At 41.9% G+C, this 23,848-nt stretch overlaps 3 protein-coding genes across 20 annotated transcripts in view; 2 read left to right on the top strand and 1 right to left on the bottom strand.

Annotated features, from left to right (window-relative positions):
* Window positions 1–16,331, top strand: part of ank2a (ankyrin 2a, neuronal) — a 113,394-nt gene extending 97,063 nt beyond the window's left edge. The window contains exons 45-49 of the mRNA XM_041784086.1: window positions 11,936–12,019; window positions 12,584–12,748; window positions 12,878–13,045; window positions 13,244–13,335; window positions 14,374–16,331. Of these exons, the coding sequence (XP_041640020.1) occupies window positions 11,936–12,019; window positions 12,584–12,748; window positions 12,878–13,045; window positions 13,244–13,335; window positions 14,374–14,596 (732 nt within the window). The 3' untranslated portion in view covers window positions 14,597–16,331. The remainder of the gene's footprint in view (window positions 1–11,935; window positions 12,020–12,583; window positions 12,749–12,877; window positions 13,046–13,243; window positions 13,336–14,373) is intronic.
* On the top strand, window positions 6,493–11,307 carry LOC121508985 (claspin-like). The gene is made up of 2 exons (XM_041786142.1): window positions 6,493–6,926; window positions 8,081–11,307. Exons 1-2 carry the CDS (start codon window positions 6,876–6,878, stop codon window positions 10,940–10,942), a joined length of 2,913 nt encoding a protein of 970 aa, XP_041642076.1. The 5' UTR covers window positions 6,493–6,875; the 3' UTR covers window positions 10,943–11,307.
* Window positions 16,332–19,732: 3,401 nt separating the features above from the next.
* The window catches only part of camk2d2 (calcium/calmodulin-dependent protein kinase (CaM kinase) II delta 2), a 69,423-nt gene continuing 65,307 nt past the window's right edge, over window positions 19,733–23,848 (bottom strand). For 9 of the 18 annotated variants that reach the window (XR_005991829.1, XR_005991827.1, XR_005991825.1 and 6 more), the window contains 3 exons: window positions 23,665–23,753; window positions 21,413–21,478; window positions 19,733–21,303 (listed from right to left, as the gene is read on the bottom strand). Coding sequence is in view for 1 of the 18 variants with exons in the window: in XM_041785986.1 (XP_041641920.1) it covers window positions 21,300–21,303 (4 nt within the window). In the remaining 17 variants the exon portion in view is untranslated. Of the gene's footprint in view, window positions 21,304–21,412; window positions 21,479–23,653; window positions 23,754–23,848 lie in introns of all 18 variants that reach the window. The other 9 variants (XM_041785990.1, XM_041785991.1, XM_041785989.1 and 6 more) reach the window with 4 other exon arrangements.

A 23,848-nucleotide genomic window follows, 5' to 3' on the forward strand; every position in this document is an offset into this window, starting at 1 on the left:
GAGTACAGGGCAGATTCGCCAGATTCCTATACCTGCCAGGTGCAGGCTAGCCAAGCGTCACTGTGACTGCATCCACGGCGCTGCCAGCTGCAAGACCTCTTAGTTATGCAGATGTCGAGCGGGGCATTGCACAGGAAAAGCGTGCAGACGCTTGGTTGGGCGTCACATCCTATGAGTTGAGACCTCTTTGGCCTCTGCCAGCGTCTTCAGAAAATGAGTGCACTCAGTCCGCCATGGACGACTATATGAGCGAGCTAAGAGCAGAGTCTCCCGAGTCAGTGGCGTCTCACAGTGAACTCAGGCCCCTCTCTCCTGACTCACCTGTTCCTCAGTTCAGATCTCCCCGTATGGGATTCGAAGGGGAATTGTGGAGAGACAGGTCGTTTACCCTGAATCCACATGTTCTGACTGGGAAGGCACTGATTTGTGTCTGGTAACGCTGTTTTCCCAGAGGAGACCAGAGTCCCCGCAGTCGGTCTTCTCCGACTTTGAACTGGATAAGCTGTTTAGTGGCAGGGCCTTGTCCCCGGAATCGGTGTCTTCCGATTTTGACTTTTCACTCCTGCAGGACTGGTTGGCAGACTTCAGAGCATCCTCGCCAGATTCCGTAGCGTCAGTCGAGCAGGGCTCCTTTTCTCCTGACATGGCCTTTGGCCAGCTGAAGGGTCAGCATTGTAACTACTACTTGCGGTACTGTGACGCTAGACCAGCATCACCTGGTTCAGCACTGTCAGATGACGAGTATTCTCAATATTGCCTGGAGGGACTGTTTGAGGAGTACAGGGCAGATTCGCCAGATTCCTATACCTGCCAGGTGCAGGCTAGCCAAGCAAGCGTCACTGTGACTGCATCCACAGCGCTGCCAGCTGCAAGACCTCTTAGTTATGCAGATGTCGTGCGGGGCATTGCACAGGAAAAGCGTGCAGACGCTTGGTTGGGCGTCACATCCTATGAGTTGAGACCTCTTTGGCCTCTGTTAGCGTCTTCAGAAAATGAGTGCACTCAGTCCACCATGGACAACTATATGAGCGAGCTAAGAGCAGAGTCTCCCGAGTCAGTGGCGTCTCACAGTGAACTCAGGCCCCTCTCTCCTGACTCACCTGTTCCTCAGTTCAGATCTCCCCGTATGGGATTCGAAGGGGAATTGTGGAGAGACAGGTCGTTTACCCCTGAATCCACATGTTCTGACTGGGAAGGCACTGATTTGTGTCTGGAAACGCTGTTTTCCCAGAGGAGACCAGAGTCCCCGCAGTCGGTCTTCTCCGACTTTGAACTGGATAAGCTGTTTAGTGGCAGGGCCTTGTCCCCGGAATCGGTGTCTTCCGATTTTGACTTTTCACTCCTGCAGGACTGGTTGGCAGACTTCAGAGCATCCTCGCCAGATTCCGTAGCGTCAGTCGAGCAGGGCTCCTTTTCTCCTGACATGGCCTTTGGCCAGCTGAAGGGTCAGCATTGTAACTACTACTTGCGGTACTGTGACGCTAGACCAGCATCACCTGGTTCAGCACTGTCAGACGAGTATTCTCAATATTGCCTGGAGGGACTGTTTGAGGAGTACAGGGCAGATTCGCCAGATTCCTATACCTGCCAGGTGCAGGCTAGCCAAGCAAGCGTCACTGTGACTGCATCCACGGCGCTGCCAGCTGCAAGACCTCTTAGTTATGCAGATGTCGTGCGGGGCATTGCACAGGAAAAGCGTGCAGACGCTTGGTTGGGCGTCACATCCTATGAGTTGAGACCTCTTTGGCCTCTGCCAGCGTCTTCAGAAAATGAGTGCACTCAGTCCGCCATGGACGACTATATGAGCGAGCTAAGAGCAGAGTCTCCCGAGTCAGTGGCGTCTCACAGTGAACTCAGGCCCCTCTCTCCTGACTCACCTGTTCCTCAGTTCAGATCTCCCCGTATGGGATTCGAAGGGGAATTGTGGAGAGACAGGTCGTTTACCCCTGAATCCACATGTTCTGACTGGGAAGGCACTGATTTGTGTCTGGAAACGCTGTTTTCCCAGAGGAGACCAGAGTCCCCGCAGTCGGTCTTCTCCGACTTTGAACTGGATAAGCTGTTTAGTGGCAGGGCCTTGTCCCCGGAATCGGTGTCTTCCGATTTTGACTTTTCACTCCTGCAGGACTGGTTGGCAGACTTCAGAGCATCCTCGCCAGATTCCGTAGCGTCAGTCGAGCAGGGCTCCTTTTCTCCTGACATGGCCTTTGGCCAGCTGAAGGGTCAGCATTGTAACTACTACTTGCGGTACTGTGACGCTAGACCAGCATCACCTGGTTCAGCACTGTCAGACGACGAGTATTCTCAATATTGCCTGGAGGGACTGTTTGAGGAGTACAGGGCAGATTCGCCAGATTCCTATACCTGCCAGGTGCAGGCTAGCCAAGCACTGTGACTGCATCCACGGCGCTGCCAGCTGCAAGACCTCTTAGTTATGCAGATGTCGTGCGGGGCATTGCACAGGAAAAGCGTGCAGACGCTTGGTTGGGCGTCACATCCTATGAGTTGAGACCTCTTTGGCCTCTGCCAGCGTCTTCAGAAAATGAGTGCACTCAGTCCGCCATGGACGACTATATGAGCGAGCTAAGAGCAGAGTCTCCCGAGTCAGTGGCGTCTCACAGTGAACTCAGGCCCCTCTCTCCTGACTCACCTGTTCCTCAGTTCAGATCTCCCCGTATGGGATTCGAAGGGAATTGTGGAGAGACAGGTCGCTTACCCTGAATCCACATGTTCTGACTGGGAAGGCACTGATTTGTGTCTGGAAACGCTGTTTTCCCAGAGGAGACCAGAGTCCCCGCAGTCGGTCTTCTCCGACTTTGAACTGGATAAGCTGTTTAGTGGCAGGGCCTTGTCCCCGGAATCGGTGTCTTCCGATTTTGACTTTTCACTCCTGCAGGACTGGTTGGCAGACTTCAGAGCATCCTCGCCAGATTCCGTAGCGTCAGTCGAGCAGGGCTCCTTTTCTCCTGACATGGCCTTTGGCCAGCTGAAGGGTCAGCATTGTAACTACTACTTGCGGTACTGTGACGCTAGACCAGCATCACCTGGTTCAGCACTGTCAGATGACGAGTATTCTCAATATTGCCTGGAGGGACTGTTTGAGGAGTACAGGGCAGATTCGCCAGATTCCTATACCTGCCAGGTGCAGGCTAGCCAAGCAAGCGTCACTGTGACTGCATCCACGGCGCTGCCAGCTGCAAGACCTCTTAGTTATGCAGATGTCGTGCGGGGCATTGCACAGGAAAAGCGTGCAGACGCTTGGTTGGGCGTCACATCCTATGAGTTGAGACCTCTTTGGCCTCTGCCAGCGTCTTCAGAAAATGAGTGCACTCAGTCCGCCATGGACGACTAAGAGCAGAGTCTCCCGAGTCAGTGGCGTCTCACAGTGAACTCAGGCCCCTCTCTCCTGACTCACCTGTTCCTCAGTTCAGATCTCCCCGTATGGGATTCGAAGGGGAATTGTGGAGAGACAGGTCGTTTACCCCTGAATCCACATGTTCTGACTGGGAAGGCACTGATTTGTGTCTGGTAACGCTGTTTTCCCAGAGGAGACCAGAGTCCCCGCAGTCGGTCTTCTCCGACTTTGAACTGGATAAGCTGTTTAGTGGCAGGGCCTTGTCCCCGGAATCGGTGTCTTCCGATTTTGACTTTTCACTCCTGCAGGACTGGTTGGCAGACTTCAGAGCATCCTCGCCAGATTCCGTAGCGTCAGTCGAGCAGGGCTCCTTTTCTCCTGACATGGCCTTTGGCCAGCTGAAGGGTCAGCATTGTAACTACTACTTGCGGTACTGTGACGCTAGACCAGCATCACCTGGTTCAGCACTGTCAGATGACGAGTATTCTCAATATTGCCTGGAGGGACTGTTTGAGGAGTACAGGGCAGATTCGCCAGATTCCTATACCTGCCAGGTGCAGGCTAGCCAAGCAAGCGTCACTGTGACTGCATCCACAGCGCTGCCAGCTGCAAGACCTCTTAGTTATGCAGATGTCGTGCGGGGCATTGCACAGGAAAAGCGTGCAGACGCTTGGTTGGGCGTCACATCCTATGAGTTGAGACCTCTTTGGCCTCTGTTAGCGTCTTCAGAAAATGAGTGCACTCACCATGGACAACTATATGAGCGAGCTAAGAGCAGAGTCTCCCGAGTCAGTGGCGTCTCACAGTGAACTCAGGCCCTCTCTCCTGACTCACCTGTTCCTCAGTTCAGATCTCCCGTATGGGATTCGAAGGAATTGTGGAGAGACAGGTCGCTTACCCCTGAATCCACATGTTCTGACTGGGAAGGCACTGATTTGTGTCTGGAAACGCTGTTTTCCCAGAGGAGACCAGAGTCCCCGCAGTCGGTCTTCTCCGACTTTGAACTGGATAAGCTGTTTAGTGGCAGGGCCTTGTCCCCGAATCGGTGTCTTCCGATTATGACAAATCACTCCTGCCGGACTGGTTGGCAGACTTCAGAGCATCCTCGCCAGATTCCGTAGCGGCAGTCGAGCAGGGCTCCTTTTCTCCTGACATGGCCTTTGGCCAGCTGAAGGGTCAGCATTGTAACTACTACTTGCGGTACTGTGACGCTAGACCAGCATCACCTGGTTCAGCACTGTCAGATGACGAGTATTCTCAATATTGCCTGGAGGGACTGTTTGAGGAGTACAGGCAGATTCGCCAGATTCCTATACCTGCCAGGTGCAGGCTAGCCAAGCAAGCGTCACTGTGACTGCATCCACGGCGCTGCCAGCTGCAAGACCTCTTAGTTATGCAGATGTCGTGGGCATTGCACAGGAAAAGCGTGCAGACGCTTGGTTGGGCGCCACATCCTATGAGTTGAGACCTCTTTGGCCTCTGCCAGCGTCTTCAGAAAATGAGTGCACTCAGTCCGCCATGGACGACTATATGAGCGAGCTAAGAGCAGAGTCTCCCGAGTCAGTGGCGTCTCACAGTGAACTCAGGCCCCTCTCTCCTGACTCACCTGTTCCTCAGTTCAGATCTCCCCGTATGGGATTCGAAGGGGAATTGTGGAGAGACAGGTCGTTTACCCCTGAATCCACATGTTCTGACTGGGAAGGCACTGATTTGTGTCTGGAAACGCTGTTTTCCCAGAGGAGACCAGAGTCCCCGCAGTCGGTCTTCTCCGACTTTGAACTGGATAAGCTGTTTAGTGGCAGGGCCTTGTCCCCGGAATCGGTGTCTTCCGATTTTGACTTTTCACTCCTGCAGGACTGGTTGGCAGACTTCAGAGCATCCTCGCCAGATTCCGTAGCGTCAGTCGAGCAGGGCTCCTTTTCTCCTGACATGGCCTTTGGCCAGCTGAAGGGTCAGCATTGTAACTACTACTTGCGGTACTGTGATGCTAGACCAGCATCACCTGGTTCAGCACTGTCAGATGACGAGTATTCTCAATATTTTTCCTTTTTTGACCTGCCTATTTCAGATAGCATATCTTTTTCTTCAGACTCAATTTTTCTTGAGAGTGATTTTTCTGATTCCGCTCTTTTTTCTCTCTTTAATGTGATCAGACCCGATTCCCCTGAATCCATTGTGACTGAACTTGATTTTCATGATTCCTTCTACAAACCCTCTGCAGATGATGAGTATACACAGACATTTCTTCGCTGTTGGCTCTCTGAATTAAGTCCAGTGACCCATCACATTTCTGATTCAATAGATAATATCGACCCAGATTTACACGAACTACCATCTGTGCAGTATCCTCCAGATGAGACTGTTTCCACCAACAAGCCTTTTTCCATGCCTAAATGTAGGAGGTTAATAGCACATGTTTGTGATCCAGTTTATAGAGGAAGACCTGTCTTTAGTGAGGTTAATTTCTTTGCCATGTCAGCTGGCACGTTACCTGAGACAGCTTTTGAACAGCACAATTTCACAATAAAAATTGATAGCTTGGTAGAGACACAAGGCCCCACCATCCCACGTGATATTGAAAGTATGATGGCAGATTCCAAACAGCTACAAGATTTTTCAATAACCCAGTCCCCATGACTTAATCTGATTTTAACAGATGTACATTGCTTAACAAATTTTTTAGACCACCTGTCATAAAAACAAGAAAACATAATTATATTGATGAAGTCCTTTAATGCGGACTCTTTCATTTTCAGTGAGCTCTCCAGGTTTTACCATTTTGAACAGGAATGAGGAATTTCAAACGGAATTCACCTTTTTGTACCCAAATTTTAGCTGGATAACTGGGCTTCTCTGAGAAGTCAGAAATTTGTCAAGCATAACATTCAACCACTAAAACTCATTTTTCCATTTAGGAATGCAAGTGAATAACTATAATTTGACATATTAATCAAAAAATATTTATGTGCTTTACTATTTTTTCAGTTTTTTTGTAAATCAGTAAATTTGAAAATTCATGGATAACAACAATAATTATATTTTAGCATTAAGAATATCATTTGGGTTAAAGAGCTTCTACATATTGGTGTATTAACCATTGCAGAAACATAAAAAATGATTTTGGTAATTACCAATGCTGTTAATTTATGGCAGCTGTGGCATAAACCTTACTTTGGGTGGTGGTCTAATAAATTTGTTAAGCACTGTACATCCTGAAATGCTATCAGTACATGAAACTTTCAATGATGGAACCATACCACCTGTTGTAAACACGACCGACCAGTTTTTTTAAGTCAAGCCTTCTCTTCAGACATGAAAGAATCAAGATTAGATCAGGCCATACCATACAGGATTTGCAGAGAGTTAGGTCATAAGCCATTTGTAGAACAAACATCCAAATATCATCATGCTGTCTTTCTGGAGGAGGCTTTCGATGTACAGTATAAAAACACAACATATGTGGACAAACTCCGAATCATAATTTAAAACAACACAAGCCCAAGAACTGTTTTCAGAGAACATGAAAGGAAAATCCCTGAGCGATGTCAAGAGTTCAAGTTCCTCAGTATCGGTAAGATAGAGCAAGCTCTTTCTACGCTGTGAATGCAGTGTTGCTTCAAGAGTAATAAACATGGCAATAAATAAACAGTGAATGTGGAACTTTTGCCATAAGTTTTGACTAATAACACATACAGCTTCACTGTCTTGCTGTGGCATGTTTGAACTAGAGCAGAAAGTAACTGTCCATGAACCTCGTGAGCTTTCAGAAATTGAGGATTGGCCTGTTTTTGCTACATGGGCTTCTTGTCCTGTTATGAAATGTCTCATGAGCTGTACTGATACAGAGCTCACTAATAAACTTAGCGATACTCACAAAACTGCCTTAACTGACCCCTTCAAGCCACAGGAGAGTCATGCATCTTAATTATTTTTTAACTTGCCACATTGATCATACTTTGAACTGTGCTTTACAGGTTTGAAAGCCTAAACCAACTAGTTTTCTTGCTATAGCTAGAGGCACATATGTGCTCTTCCCTTTTCCTTCCTTTTTGTAAGGAACAGTCTCACTGTATATTAACAGATGAGAAAACCAACCACAGATACATAAAAGTCCATTAAACCCCTCAGTTTTCCTGACATAACAATGTTTCATTATTCTCAAAAAGTGCAGCAGTGTATCATCTTTGACAAAACAATACAATATTTTCAAAGAAGGGGGTTGTCTCTTGGCTGTGGTCATATACCTGTTATTCAGTTTTGGGATCTTCAAGATCAGATCTGCATTAGAAAAATAGTATTCTTTGACTATGACAACAACTGGTGGGTTTAGCTTTGTTATGGTGAGAGGCTTCCTGCCCTTTTGTTCCAACCATTTGGAACAAGTCATAAATTATGCATGCCACCCTTCATTGCGTAAAGTTCATTTGTGCCCTGTTTATATTACTGTAAAAATATTTACTTTGCTGATGTATTTGTGTGTAACTTTCTTAATTGTATCTGGTCTTAAAGATAATTTCATGTAAATGTATGATTTACAACTGCAATGACCAAATGCAACCGGGGCTACAAGTGAACTTTAGAAGAATAGAAGAATGGATAAGACTCGTCTCATTGTTAAATCCAGATCCTGTCATTGACAAATGCATGAGTGAATTTGCATCTCATTTCAATACTTAAATCACATATATTCATAACTTTTCCATTGCATTGTACCATTTCTTTCAGGTATCAACAGCATCTTCTAGGACAAATCTCTCAGAATCTTCATCAAAACAAAGAGATGATTATTTAGGATGGAGTCAGGTTGTTTCAACTGAAACACAATCCTTATCAAATGATTTAAAGGCACTTTCCACTGAAAAAGTAGAATTTCCAAAGTCAGGTATTTTTGACATTAGACAAAAACCATCTCAAATCACACTGACCGAGCAAAGTTGCTCAAGTCAGCAACAATATCATTTGCTGTCACCACCCTCACAAAGCAAAATTTGTGACCCAGCCAAACAAAGCTCAGTAATCCCCGACTCACTTCATCCAACCCATGGAGTCTGCCAAGATGACCAGATTGTCCTGCCTGATGATTCCACTAAAAATTCACCAGAGTCTGAGTCCCCTCAGCTTGACCAGTTGCTTTCAGACCTGGAAGAGATGAAACTTAAGTTTAGACCAGAGTCACTTGACCCCCATCTATCAGGATCCAGCGATAGGATCCACGAGGAGGATCAAATTTACAATTTCAGTGACCTGTCATCTGAAGATCATTGTCCACCAGAGGTTAGTGATGTCTTAAGAGTAAGTACGTCATCAACTACTCACCTTGCGACAAATGAAGACCACAAACAGCCTGCACATATTCCAATGTTCATTCAAGTTGAACCTGAAGTAATCCCAAGTTTTCAATCAAGCCACTCCAAAGATAGATATTTATCCCCTGCTGAGATGGTTCCAGTTGAAAAATCCACCGACCTATGTTTTGAAGGGACTGAACCATCAATAAACTTAAGTTTTCCTGAAGACAATTTCCAGTCCTGGAAATCTGAAGAGAATGCTACAGGTACATTTTCTTCAGCAACCTTACCTGGAGTACCTGCAGAGAGTCAGCCTGAAATACCTGAAGAACATCAAACTTATCTTTGTGAAGATAACTCCACATCTGATACGCTATCAAGTCAGGAGGTTGATCCTGCTGAATCAAGCCTCAACTGTAGGGGTGTGACGGAGGAAGCATCAATACAGAGTATCCAAATTGACCTGACACATTTCGGACAGGCTTCTTCTGTTGAATCTACTCAAAGCGAAAACATTCATCCCCAGTCTCTTTCTGATTTGACTCCAGAAATGGTTAAACATGTTAGACATTTCTGCTTTGAGGAAATTCTGCCAGTTGCCTCCCAAGAAAACTTTGAGACACCCACAGATGAGAAAAAAAAGCCTCAAACCTGTGAACTGTTTTCTGAGAAAGCTCTGACTCCAAATGACCCAGAGTGTTTAGACGCTCAGCCCATTTCAGTCCAACCCAGAGCAGAGATGCCTTTATCTACCACTGATGAGGGCAGTCACATCTCACCAGAGTATGCAGAGACCTCTTCTACCAATGATGACTATACTGACAAAATTTCCATGAAATCTTTACCCAGAGATTCTGCAAAAAGCCTGTTAGAAACAGCTAAGGAACAGTTGAATATACTTGGCAAAGAAAATTTTTCATCAGACATCCTACAAAGTCAAGAAGAATCAGCTTTGGTAACTAATGACTCAAGGGGAGCAGCAGATGAAGTATCAACCCAAAGTAACCAAGATGTTCTTGCTCATTTGGGGAAGGCAGTTTCTGTTGAATCTACCCAAAGTGAAGATTTATCCTCTCAGACTTTTTCTGATTTGACTCCACAAACTGTTAAACATGTAAGACATTTCTGCTTTGAGGAAATGCTGCCATCATCTTCCTCTGGAGAGAGTTCAGAGACACCCCCAGATGAGGCTCGGCCAAGAATCAGTAGACAGTTTTCAGAAGAAAGGCTGTCTCCAGTCAATGCGGACTATGAGTGTTTGGACTCGCAGACTATTTCACTTCAATCAAAAGAAGAAACGACTTCATCTACCTCTGATGATGAGAGTCACATGTCACCTGCACCTGAGTATGCAGAGACCAGTCCTACCCGAAATAACGACACTGACAAATTTTCTGCCCTATCTTTACCCAGAGAATCTATGAAGGCTCAGTGTAAAACATCAGAGGATCATCTACCTTACCTTTATCATGAAGATACTAAAACTGACATTCAGCAAAGTCCAAGAGCTGAATCTGCTTCATTAACTGATGACTCCAGGCCTGAGAAGGCAACCTTTGTTGAATCTACACAAAGTGAAAAGATTTCTTCCCAGTCTCTTTCAGATTTGACTCCAGACACAGTTGAAAATGTCAGGCATTTCTGTTTTGAGGAACTGTTACCATTCTCCTCCCAAGGACATTTGGAGACACCCCCAGATGAGTTAAGGTCACAGACTAGTGGACGGCTTTCAGAAGACTCTCCCAGTCCAGTTCACTTTGAGTGCTTCATCATTGAGCCCATGTCAAACCGACCTGACGCAGTGATGGCATTCTCTACCATTGATGAGGGGAGTAACAGCTCACTTGAGAATGCTGAGTCCACTTCAACCACAGAAAACTACACTGACAAGCCTCCAGAGTATTCAGAAGTTGTACATAAAGGCACACACAGCCCAACTTTTGAATACTCTGACCCTGAGCCGTTCTTTGACTGCAGACAAGCAGCCTCAGACTTTTCAGAGCCTGATGAACCAGATGCAAATATCTGGTTAAAGGCAGATCAGTCCCAGAGACATCTCCGCCATTCTTTTCCAGAAAAGTTGAATCGAAGAGTCCTTTTGTCCTCTGGAAGTGAGGATTATGAGGATGCCCCTTTCCTCCCTGAACCACCTCATAATGTAGATGAAGAGAGCAAAGAATTACTGTGCTATTCAGAGGAATCAGATGAAGAATTCAGCCTATGTGAGACTGCTCAACCGCCTCCTGTTGCTAAAATTGGCACATTTGATGCTGATACATGTCTGACAAGGGTAAGATGAAATTTGGTAAACCACCCCAACCTGCAAGCTTTTCCCAGAACTAAGCTTAACCAAGTACTGCTTCAGAAAAGAATGACTGCTAACCCTGCAGCTACATGGATGGGATCTAGAACCCTCCTAACCCTTATTTTGTTTGTTGTTTCAGATTTAACCAGTCCTTGCTCAGCATGTCACCAAGTTTTCTCTTGCCAACTGTATCACTCTAACAAACAACAAAAGCTCAGTGTTTTTCCAATGTTTTAGTTCCTTAGTTTAAAACAAGCATGGTTTGATTTTCTCCAAGTCACAGACTGCCATGTTGTACTCTCCATTGTAAGATGATCACAGTAACTAAAAATCTAAATCAGTGGAAAGTGCACCATACCACTCTGCTCACTCACTGCTTGCTTTGCTGCAAACACAGACTTCATTTATTGTTGTTCATTTTCTTAAACGGATTTGTATCAACCGGTCAGGAGATCATCGCAGAGCTCGGATCAATGTCTGAAAGTTCAGATGAGGAATTTTTGACCACGAGAATAGTGCGAAGGAGAGTTGTCATTCAGGTAACTGATTTAGCATGAATGGTGGCATTTTAAAAGAGTGTGTAGGATTTGACCTCCGGAGCGCTACTTTAACAAGGCTTGATCTCTGATGTGTTGTCTACCATCTAACAAACTTAAGTTACACCAGAATGGGTAAGAAATTGGTTTGAAGATGTTTCTAGGGTTTATGAGAAACCTGCCACTTGATTTGCATACATGGCTGAACCTTGTCCAGGTCTTTCATGCTGCTGTGATTGTTGTTTTGTTTGTCTACCTACTGTAACCTCTTAACCCTGAGAATGCAACTGTGTCTCCTGTACCCCTAACTATCTTTTGTTTCACAGAAAAATATCTTTTAACAAATATGATTTGTTTCTACTGTGTTTGGGTTTACATGTGAAGTGCAGAATTAAACCTGTTAACATGACACCCAAATAGTTGTCCTGATCATTGTTCGGTTCTCCTACAGGGTGATGAAATGCCCAATCTCCCCACTCAGTCAGTGACTGAAGAGAAGTACAAGGACGAAAATGGACATGTTGTGGTCAAAAAGGTAAAGATTTCATAAAGATGGGGCATATAAACAGGTTGCATCAGCAGTCAGCACAACTTAACTCAATAAAGGGGGGTTTCTAATAATTTTGTTGCATTGTGGACCTTTTTTTTTACACAAAACATTGGTGTCTAGATTTTTCTTTGTATCAAAACTTGGTTGTTACTATCCTTTAAAGCAGTGGTTCTCAACTGGGCTAGCCTGAGGACCCACCACCACCTCCTTAATGAGAAATCTCAACCCAAATTCTTGAAAATTTTCAACCACTCAAATTTATTTATCAAATATTAAAAAAGATGAGATAACTAAGCCTAGATCTTTTGAAAATAGCCAAAATTTACTCATCATCATGGCAAAATAGAGTACATTAAAATATATGGCTGAATGTCTACTTGGGGCTTTTGTACATCAGAGACATTCCACCACCTTTTTTTTCCTGGTACACATTTTTTACTCACGTAAAACAGCTCCACAACCCATTTGTGGGTCCCAACCCTTCAGTTGAGAGACACTGATTTAAACAGTTTTTCACCAACTTTTTTGTTCTCCTGCTCTTTCATTTAGGTTACCCGGAAAATTGTTCGGAAGTGCGTATCCGTAGATGGTTTGGAGCATGAAGAGGTTTCAATCGAAGGAGCTCCCCAGCAGTCCATCAGTATGGCGGAGGGAGACGGATACTCAAAGGTGGTGAAGCGGACTGTACTGAAGAGTGAGGGAGACCACACAGAGGTTTGAGTACTTAATGTTATATCCGTGTTAACTTCATAGTCTTATAAACTGTTGAACAGAAATCAGTTTTATATCAGTAGTACAAAAACTCTCAGTGAAAAAGCTAAGCTAGCTCTTTTATTGGATTAGGTAACATTTGCTGAAGGGTTCTCAGCATCAAAGGAAGAGACTGCAGAAGGTGGGAAGGTCCGACACACGGAGAGGACGACAGTGCTCAAGGGGGAGAGGACAATGACACACCATGGGGATCAATCTCTGGCCTCTGACCTCCCCTCAGCTAAAGATGACTTCAAACAGGTTTGTTTATGTATTTCTATATCATTCATTTACCCTGAATGAGAAGTTGGGACATACTTTTTGATACTAAGTATGTCTAAGGATTTTATTTAATTATAATTTAACTTTTATCCTTGTGTTAGGAAAAAAAAAAAGTATTTTCTGATTTTATAATTGGGTAAACTGGTCAATTCTGTTTCCCCCTTTTCCTGCCATCAGGCTCTTGGTTATATAAGTGGTTTTAGTGGAGCAGAGCTCCCTCATGTGGTAGAAAGACAGACTGTCAAAGAAGATGGAACTGTGGTCAGGAGGTGTGTGAGAGCTTGAGTGCCTCTGTTTGAATGCGTGTAAATGTGTTGGACTGCTTGTATTTGGAGTGTTTTTTGCATTCTCATCGATGTAAAAGGTTTTTGACTAATACTGACTAATGTTTGCTAATGCTGACTTCATTAACCACTAAGATGTCATACAACAAACCCAAGACATTGATGGCTTTGTTTTTCTAGAGTGAATACTAAGACAGTCTGCCTCTTGTTGTGTTCATGCCGTTTGATTTATTAACAGAGAATTTCTTAAGAAAACTGATTTGATTGATGAGTCCTGTGGCTTTGCATTGCCAACACTAGAGTGCTATATTGTACATCAAGGTTTTGTTCTGTCAGTGAATAGTATATATATACAAATATGGTAATACTAATGGGCCTCAAGGAGTCATTTACAACAAATAAAAACCATTAACATAATTTTTGATATTGAAATTATGAGTAAATTATTCCCAAGATACTTAATGACATGTTCATTTGTTTTTAATAGCATCAGGGTTTTTAAAAAATACACAAGACTTAACTTGCACAGTACCTTTTTGTTCATTTTTTTTTCAACTGTATCCAAAGAGATAACACTGTTTTGATGGTGATGAGATTTATAATTGGTGTGGAGAATTAATGCCAAAGAGCACTAGGCTTCATTCATCAATAACTGTACAATGTGCAATGAGTTAGACACAAATTTCAAGTCCCATGACACACTTGAAAGACACACTGACTTTCAGCGTTGTGGTACATGGTTTGTGGTGCAGCTGTCCTCTACTGGATTGTTTTGTTGTACGACTGCAAACACTCGCAGAGTGAGAGCAGAGAGCCAAGGGAGTCTCCAGGTTTATATAGCAAGAAAGTAGTTTTCACGAATCAACACATACATCAAATTTGAATGCATCATCTAAAAGCATGATATACTTGTCAAAGTATTGTTTCACTACCGTATCATATAGTAAAGTTTATCGCATGCAACGTGTTTGGGTTTTTATACTGGGTGCTGATCTGTCTTCCTCTTTGTTTCTACCACTCAAGGGCCCACATGCATAAAGGTCGCACTCTCAGACAAACAGTGGTGAAGGGAGCTGGGCAGCACAAACACGTCCTTCTCAAGCATGTGGGCAACCACAGAAAAGGGTCAAAAACACACGATCTCCAGCAGCATCTACACCAGCTGTTTCACCACTACTGCAAAGAAGACAAAGAAGAAGAAGAGGAGGAGAACACCGACGAGGATAGAGATGAGGAGGAGGAGTAGAAGAATGTGTATCGCTCTCTCCATGACTCCCCTGGCTCTGCCCATGCTAAAGCCCCCTCACTAATCCTATGCATTAGCCACATGCAATCCCAGTGTGCTCCATGGCACCTCAAAGCTACCACAGTCTTCCCATTCAAGTCCTGGAAGATGATGTTTTTGTTCACACTTTGGAGCAGTCTTCCTAAGCTAAATTAATGTTCTGATGATTTCCTTTTCATGTTCTGATGTTGTTTTGCCTTTTTTGTGACCAAAGAAAGCCTTCTGTTGTTTTCCTGATTAATTTTTGCTTTCAGAATTGTCTTTTTTGTCTTGATGCTGTGGTCAACAACAACATAAAAAAAGACACAGAGGAACACTATTTACATAGAATAACTCACAAACCTCCTGGGGGTAAGGCCCACTTCATGTTCAAAATACTGGTATTACTCTACAAGTCGTTGCTTGGACTTTAAAAGACAGTATCCCACACTGCACTGCCTCTCACAGAAAGATATTCCTCACCCAGACAACTGTCTCACTCAATGTACTAGCCTGGTTTACTCTTTGGATTCAGGTGGTGAAGATGTCACACAGAGAAAACCTGACTGTATCGACACTGAATTTAACTGCTGATGCTGCTGCTGCTGTGTTTTGTGTAGGCTATGTGTTACCCATCCTCTGGAATTATATATTATCTATAATCTAGACATTAATGACATCAGTAGCCTAGGAATTAATAATCACTCATGTGAAGTAGAGCAGGCATGACTAATCAAAATCTGTCATTTTGATCCTTGCTTTGACTGCTTTGTAGTTCTATGGATTGCCCTTCTCTGCCTCTCTGTGTCTGTCTCTGTGTGTTTTTATGTTGATTTCTTTTCTGTTTAAATTTCTCTTAAAATGTCCAAACTGACTCATGATGTGTGAATGTTGAATGTCTATAGTACGTGAGTCCATGCATGTGTTAATTTCAGCATTGTAAGTTTGTTTAAAGAGGGTATTATCAGTGTTGTTTAGCTGTTTTAAACTCTGTTAAATAATGGAGTTTTTAGAAGTTATTTTCCTTGTACATGTTTTTTCTTTGAATATGATTGAGACCTTTTTTTTGTGAAGGTTGTGGCGATGGTGAATAAGGTTGTCACAGTCGCTTCGGGGAGTCATGAACTAAGATTTGTGGTAAGGTGATTGTTTTTTTTTTCTTCTGCTTTATTTAATGTAGAATTATCAGTTTGAAAGAGAATGTGTTGGACCAGTTGTTTTTCTTCGGTGCTGTGTGTGTATGAGTGGAAGAGTGTGTCGTTTCAGTCAGCAAACTGAAGAAACATATTTTACACCTTTGCACTCCTGAATGTCGGGACGGATCACCTCCATGCTTTTTGTGCACACGGTCTGAGGTACACCGTCATATTTTGGTGTGACGGATCATAAATACATGGTAAACGATACACCAGATACACGTAATGAGGCAGGTGGAGAGCTTAAATATATCATTATTCACTGCTCTGAGCATTGCTACTGTATCTACAACATGTAATGTATTTATTATTTAACTCTCACTGTTTACTTTTGTGATTTAGAAAAATGTAAAATGCAAACTAGTGGAAGTTCACTGTGACAGGTATGCTTTTAATTTTAAGAATCAGCATCCCTTTTCTGTGATGATGACAGTTATATACATATACAATGCATATATAAATATCTATAAGGGCATGTATTACTGTATCAAAATTCAAAGAGACAAAAATAAAATGGCTGAAGTGTGTCTATGGCTGATAGAGAATAAAAATTTACAAATGTAAAGTTTTGTGTCGTGTTATATTTGATGCATTAGGGCTGCTGATTTACAAGCAGACTTACAAAATATGACGTTTGTAGCTGTAATTAAACCATAAAAGATTTAAAAACACTTGACCCTTGTGCCCTGCTAAGATGTTTTTTTAGTGCTGAGTTTTATTTTTGGGATAACTTTGGCTGCGATTAGTCCCCGGTCATGATATTTGGGGAGAATGTGTTTTTTATTAAATTTTTTTCTTTTTTTTTCTTTCTTTTTTTTTTTTCAATTTCCATTATAACCACATTTTTTTACCCTTTCTTAAAACTACAGGTAAAGAATGATATAGCCTGTGGTTTCCTGTTTCTTTGCAGAAGAATGCATGTAGTTGTGTGCGTTTTTTTTTTTTTTAAATGTCAATATGCTGCACTTTTATGGCTTCCCCAGTCACCTTTCTGGCGGACCTTGGAGGTAGATTGGCAAGCCTCTGAAGTTAAAGTCCCTGCAAAGTGAAAAAAAAAAATCTGTAATTAACCTCACAAATGAACAAAAACACAGCATGTAGCTGGCTGTTACCTTTCAATGAAGGCAGTGACATCAGCTAACAACAGACTGTCCTGAAACGAGCTGCTTGGTGATTTTATATGATAATCCACTACACCTATATTTTTCTTCCATGGCCGTAACAGTATAAATTCAGGATTTTTTTTTGGTCATGTGATGCATTTATCTTGATGGTAGGACTTCAGATTTTATGTTTATATTAATCCGTGGTTGGTTAATGCCTTCCATATAGTCTCCCACAAAGGAACAAATGTGCCCTAAGATGTAAATTCCAAAAACCGCATGGTTTTATTTAATTTCTGTCAAAAATGAGGATAACAGGCCATTGTCACAAATAAAAAACAAAATGGGTAATTTTCTCTGATATAGATTCCAGAGATTGCTACCTTGTGTCTTCATGGAGAAATAAGAACATATGCATGTGTGTGTGTAAGTGCCTGTGTAGGTGTGTGTGCAACAGATGACTGGGCTTCAGGTTGAATACCCCTCTATCACATACACACATAAACACCCACTGGCACAAACAGGCATGCCATGCATCCACCCATATACACACATTATACACATGAAACTATGCATTTGAATATACAGGCTTTCTCATGGTTACAGGGACCAAGAGAACAAGAAGTTTACCCCAGACAACACTCTTCAGTCAATCTGTTCATGTATCATCGTAGTTCAGAGATCAAAAATACTCCCAGACCCCTTCAATACATAGTATTTATCAACATGACCCCTGTGACCCCTTTGGCAGTTCCAACATGCACAGCTTTTCCATAACAATTCCTAGCACAGCCAACTGCAAGCTGAAAAAAAGTAAACAATGCTGAGACAGAGATTTTTGTTTATGCAGGTGCAGCCACCCTTCAAAGTAAAAACGTATTGCTCAAGATAAGAGCTGAAGTTGATATTTAGGATACATTCAAACTGCCGTAAAAGTGACCTACATCTGACTTATTTGCACATATGTGACTTGTAACTGATTTCTTTTTTGACCGTGTAAACTGCGTAAGTCACACTGAATCTGACATTTTGATATGTGGTACTAAATCAGATACAAATCTGATCTTTTGAAATTTGACCATGGTGTGAACAGCCAAACAAAAAAAATTAGATCCAAGCAAAAGTATTAACACATGCAGTGTGAATGCAGTGTGAATGTAGCCTCATAGTATATGAATAAAGAGAGAGAATATTCATGACAAATATTTCCATGGATTTCACCATTTAAAGATTTGCTGTTAACAGTAAAATGTGTTATAATTTGTTTAATATTACACTCCAAAAAGAAAAAGCATTTATTCACCAAATTGAAGTTATGGTCTATCATTGAGACTGGTCAGCTAGTGAAAATAATGATATATAAAATAATAGTTATCAGAATGTTCGATTTTTTGTATATTTTTTCACAGAAGGTTTGAGATTTCTGAACAAAATAGGTATCAAAAGGGTTGGATCTTTAATTTGATTTTAAAAATCACGATATATATTTATTAACAACCCTTTAATAGAGAAAATATTTTAATATTGTTCCATCAAAATTTTATTGCATTTTAATTGACTTTACAAAATGTGGTCTTAACAGGGCACAAGGGTTGAGCCTTTTTCATATACTGTCCAGAAAAATCCCCTGACTTGCTTTCACACTTGTCCCTCTCAGCAGGAAGTTTTCCTGCAGTTTGTCAGTTGATGGATGGAGGGTAAAATATTAGGGGGCAAGCAGGGAAATTTCAGGACAAAATCAAAATTTACCCAGGTAAATTCAGGAAACTTTAAAGAGTTTTGTCAGAGTAGTTAAGACTTAATTTGCACCATTTCATCTGACATCTGAACAGGGGAAATTTATGGCAGTTGCAGATGCTGCCCTCAGCTGGACGTCACAGGTACTGGAGAAATCTCAGCAGCAAATCTGCTGCTTGTATGGTCTTTGGATTATTAAATGTTAGTTATAAAATTTTAATGCTATAACAACACTCCTAAGACATTCTGATATGTTTTAAGGTCAAATAGGCCAGCACAGCACTCATCAGAGGTTATTTTTATGTTACAGGGGTCTCTCTTACTTCTCCATGATGCACCTGCTTGGCAACTATGAGCTTTCTGACAATTAAAGTTAAAATAAACGATTTGTTCATTTATCAAAACCCTAATACTGTACACAGTAAAACTTTATTTCTGATGAAAAAAGCAACTGTATAGTCTTTCCCATCTTTGCTGAGCAAGTTTTGTGTAGAATGAATTAAAAGACCTGCCTCATATTTAGGCCTGTCCTGAATAAAGGCAGGGGGAATTTTATAAGTTAAATTAAAAAAGCCATGGGGTGCAGATGGCCATTTACGTGGGCTGCCTGGGTTCAGGTCTGGCCTCCCCTGCATGTCTCTTCCACACTCTCATCCTGGTTTCTGATTCTGTCCACTGTCCTTCTCTACCAATGAAGGCACAAAAAAGAAGCCCAAAAATATATCAAAGTTAATAAGAGCCAGGGCTATCAGTTAAGTTTCGCTGTAACTTACTATGCAAACAGTTTGATTTTCTAACCTTATCTTCTTCTGATAATTTCAGCAACAACATTTAGCAGCTAGAATACTAAAGTTAGATACATATAACCCTTAGAGGCAACCTGCTGGTATAATGCCACCTCGGGAAGATAAATTCTGTTGCATGCAAGCCCCAACTGAATCCATTTTAGGGTTATTTTCTACAATATTGGAACAGTGAATTAATATAAAGGATGTATCAAATAATTTACTTCATCTCTCACCCATGCTCTTCGGCCATTATCAACAAGCAACACAAAATAAGTTAAAACTCATTCATTATCACACCTTTGAGCTGATTTATTTATTTCATAAACATGTTAAGCCATCCATCGCCGTGCTGGCAACGGGTACACACCATGTAAGGAGTGGTGCATTGCATTGACATCATACGTTTCGTCAAAAGAAATGTTAATCATATTTTTCCCTTAAAAAAGAGACCAACCAATTGAAAAGAGCAAACAGTAAGGATGACAAAGACACTGGCATTGTCCTGCAGCGGTTCAAAGACCACTGGCTGTTAGAAGCACTGATGGTCAAGGAAGACATCCCAACTTTTTCTGCAGTCCAACTCTTCTTTGCTGCTGTCACACCATCCTCCATCTGACTGCAACACTCTTCAATCCAACGCTTTCACAACGCTTCCAGACCGCCAGGTTAACACCTCCTAAGTAGACACTGTAGTGCTTTTGCTCCATCTTCATCATCTCCACCTTTTCTGTGCAATTGGCGAAGTAACACACTGGAAATGACAGGAATAAAATGACAACAGAAACCCTACATACAGTCCTACAATACAAGTACAAACATTATGAAAAATGAGCTTCTTTGCTTCTCATTTTTATAAAAAATGCAAGGGGTGCTTCGGCAACCAGGAGTTTATTTTTCCTCTTCTAAGATATGAGGTTCTGATATTTAAGCTGGATGTTAACCATAAGTATGTTATTGTTTTCACAACAGTTCCATGATACTGGAGGACATTAGAAACATTTGGGACAGGACTGATGCACAACATTAACGAATGCAAACAAACAAGTCAGTGATTCACAAATCAAACATAAGATATTATAGTTTCATATGATCTTACTTACAATAATCCCCCCATGCACTACACAATAGTCTTGGATTTTCATATATTACATATATGCTACATTCTCTTATTTCTTAATTCACTGATATAAAGGCAAACATATCTCAATGCAAAGTGTAAGCTGCTCTGCTTTTCTTTACATTTAAATTAGTATTATAGGTTGAAATTGTACGGTTCAAACAGTATGATTTAGCTCATAGCAAACATAAATGTAGCTCATAAACTGGATTTTACTTAAACTCTTAATTCCTCTGTTAGCAAGAATAGCAATTTCAATGTTTGTTTTTGTTTTTATCAACAATCACAATGTATATACATCACCAGAACTAAAGCAAGCTTAATTTTAACATTCTGATCTTCCAAAGGTTTTTTTTTTTGTATTGCACACACAGAAATACACATAAAAATACAGAACTAATTTTTGGGAGAGGTTACAGTAGTAGATTTTTAAACATCTCTATTTTATATTTAAAATGCATACCAAAACATCTTAAAAAACAAACAAAAAATATGTTGTCAATATGCTTGTTTCATAATGTCCAAATACTGTGTGCAGCCACCCGGCGGTGGTTTCGAATGATGTCCATTAATAAAATGCCATAACAGTAAAACATATTGATACTTGTCCTGTGCGATGTCATGTCCTTATAGGAGGGTCAAAGATCACACGGGGAGTCATGGGTTGGCTAGTTGACTGCCCCGCTAGATTTGCTGATGGGATTTTTTTTTTTCTTTTTGTTTTTTCAACATGTTGATATTCCATTAACTGTGAAAGAGAGAGAGAAAATAATCAATACACTGTACATGGATGGGTTACACAGAGAACTGAATCTCTATTCTGCCCAAAGAATCAGATTGTACAAACTTTTCCTCACTTGTGTCTAAGTTGTAACCCTAGGAATTTAGAAAATCCATGATTGCTGAGAGTTAAACAACAGCTGCTGTAAAAACAGAAATCAAGAAGATTAAGATTCTTCAGACTGCACGAACATCTGTGCAGGGTTTTATGTAAATTTTGCACATTTAAATTTATAAACAAGCTTTAGCGCTAGACAGAATAGCAGCACCTTTAAAAAGTTTTCACCCCCCTGGATGTGTTACCCATTTATTGATTTAGAAGTCAAACATGGTCGATGTAACTAGGCTTTTTTGACAAAAAAAAAAAAGCCAGTATTTAGTAGATGCACCTTTGGCTGCAATCACAGCACTGAGTCTGTGTGAATAAGTCTCAATCAGGCTTGAATATCTGGACACTGCAATTTTACTCCATTGTTGTCTTTAAACCATTCCTGTGTAGCTTTCGCTGTATGCATTGGGTCATTGTCTGACTGAAACATTAGGGTGTACTCACACTAGGCCATCCGTACCGTGCCGTACTCTAACCGTGCTGAAGCCCATTTGACCCACTCCCCTGTCCCCCCTTTGGCCCACACTCACACTGCTCAACGCATCCAAGCCTGGGCATGGATAAGTCACGCACTGACTTCATTACACAAGCATCCACCACTGATGACTAAGTATGCATAAGTGTTGTTTTTTAGGCTGTAAAATAGTTACAGATTTATACGATATCTGATCTTACACCAGTATATTTCCCCTGACCTGGAACCAGCTACATTAACTATACAGAGCACAGTGAGGAGAGAGAGAGAAAGCAGTTCATAGTGGAGCATTATCGCTCACAGCATATAATCTGGAGCCTGCTCAGAGTTCCAGGCACTTCTGCTGAATGAAACCTGGACTTTTTAACTCATATGAGCCCCCACAGTCATTCCTCTGCGTGTCCTTATACTATCTGAATCCCCTTGGCATTCGTTTTTGCCTTTTCTCAGCGTAATCCTGGATGCCTGATGCACCAAACAAGCTCTCACGTGTCCAGAGCAGGATTAAATGTTCAGTTAAAAGTTTTTTTTGTTTTTATACCATGACGAGAGCAATTTTAACCATCTGATGAGAGCTGGAGGTGAAAATGCCACGATCAAGATCCCACTTTCACTTCTTGGTGACATGAAATAGAATTAGAGGTAAGTTATTTCAGTGGATGATAGTTTGGAATTATGTTTTTTTAATAAGAGAGGTTAAATTAGCCGTGTGATTAAACCCGGCACACACTTGTCCCCTTATTTGGCACTCTCCTTTACCCACGGAGGATGAAAGGTGTTTGTTATACTGTGAGCTGCTGTTTATGGCTAAAACAAGGGAAGAAGCTTTGTTTTACAAACCTAAAAATCCTCTCACAGTCATTAAAGCCTGACTTTGCCAGAAACTGGTCAGAAATGTGGATTGGACTGGGATCCTGCCGTCTCTAGCATGCAGCTGCTGCCTGGTGGGCTCTCTGAGGCGGGTCCTCTTGTTGTAACTTCACGCTACGTCACATTCCCGCGCTTGTGCTCCTTCATTTGCATCCATGCCGGGGCCATGATGCGTGCCATGCTTCGCACTCACACTGGCCAAACGTACTGGACTTTAGGCTGAAATGGGCCCAGGCACGGTACAGATGGCCTAGTATGAGTACACCCTTAATCTTCTCCAAAGCCGTACTTCTCTTGCAAACTGAATAAGATTGTCCTCCGGGATTTTTCTCTATTTTGCTGCATTCATTTTACCCTCTACGTTTACAGGCCTTCAAGGCCCAGCCGCCATGATGCTGCCACCACCTTTCTTCACAGAGGGGATGGTGCATTTGTGCTGATGTGCAGTCTTTGGTGTCTGTCAAACACAGGGTCTTGTCTGATAGCCCAAAAGCACCATTTTGCTCCCATCAGCCCAAAAAACTTTCTTCCATTTGACTGTGTTCTTTTGTCTTCATGGTGTAATGGTAGCAAAGAATATTGGTTAACCAGCGACTGGAACTTCCAAACATAGCTGTCTTCAAACTACATACTACAATCATTATGAATATGTAACTAGTTACTTATTTTTCGTTACATATTTTGCTTAATTGACATTACTTTGTAGAGATCTGTTTTGACTTGACAAAGATTTTTTTTTTGTCAAAAAAGCCAAATTATATTTACCATGATTGATTTGTAAAATCAATAAAAGGGGAAACCTTTTTATAGGCACTGAATAAGAGCAGAGAAAAGTGCACATCAAGCAAACAACATCAAACAAACCTGTGCAATACCTTCATGCAGGCTGACGAGCCTGCAATTCTTAACCAGATTTTTCTTAGACCCCCACTCAAATCTTCACTGGATTTTTTCCATATTAGATCTATCATGTATAAGTGAGACTGTGTAAGCCATATCATTTGTTTGCTACTTGTTACATTTAATGCTGCTGAACAGCTCACATCTTTTTTGTTTTTT

The sequence above is a fragment of the Cheilinus undulatus genome, linkage group 4, assembly GCF_018320785.1.
Source record: "Cheilinus undulatus linkage group 4, ASM1832078v1, whole genome shotgun sequence".
NCBI lineage: Eukaryota > Metazoa > Chordata > Actinopteri > Labriformes > Labridae > Cheilinus > Cheilinus undulatus.

Excerpts from the sequence above, each read along its gene's own strand:
- LOC121508985 (XM_041786142.1), top strand. The coding sequence starts at position 6,876 with ATGAAAGGAAAATCCCTGAGCGATGTCAAGAGTTCAAGTTCCTCAGTA. Across the intron at positions 6,927-8,080 it reads GTTCAAGTTCCTCAGTATCG|GTATCAACAGCATCTTCTAG; the intron begins GTAAGATAGAGC and ends CATTTCTTTCAG.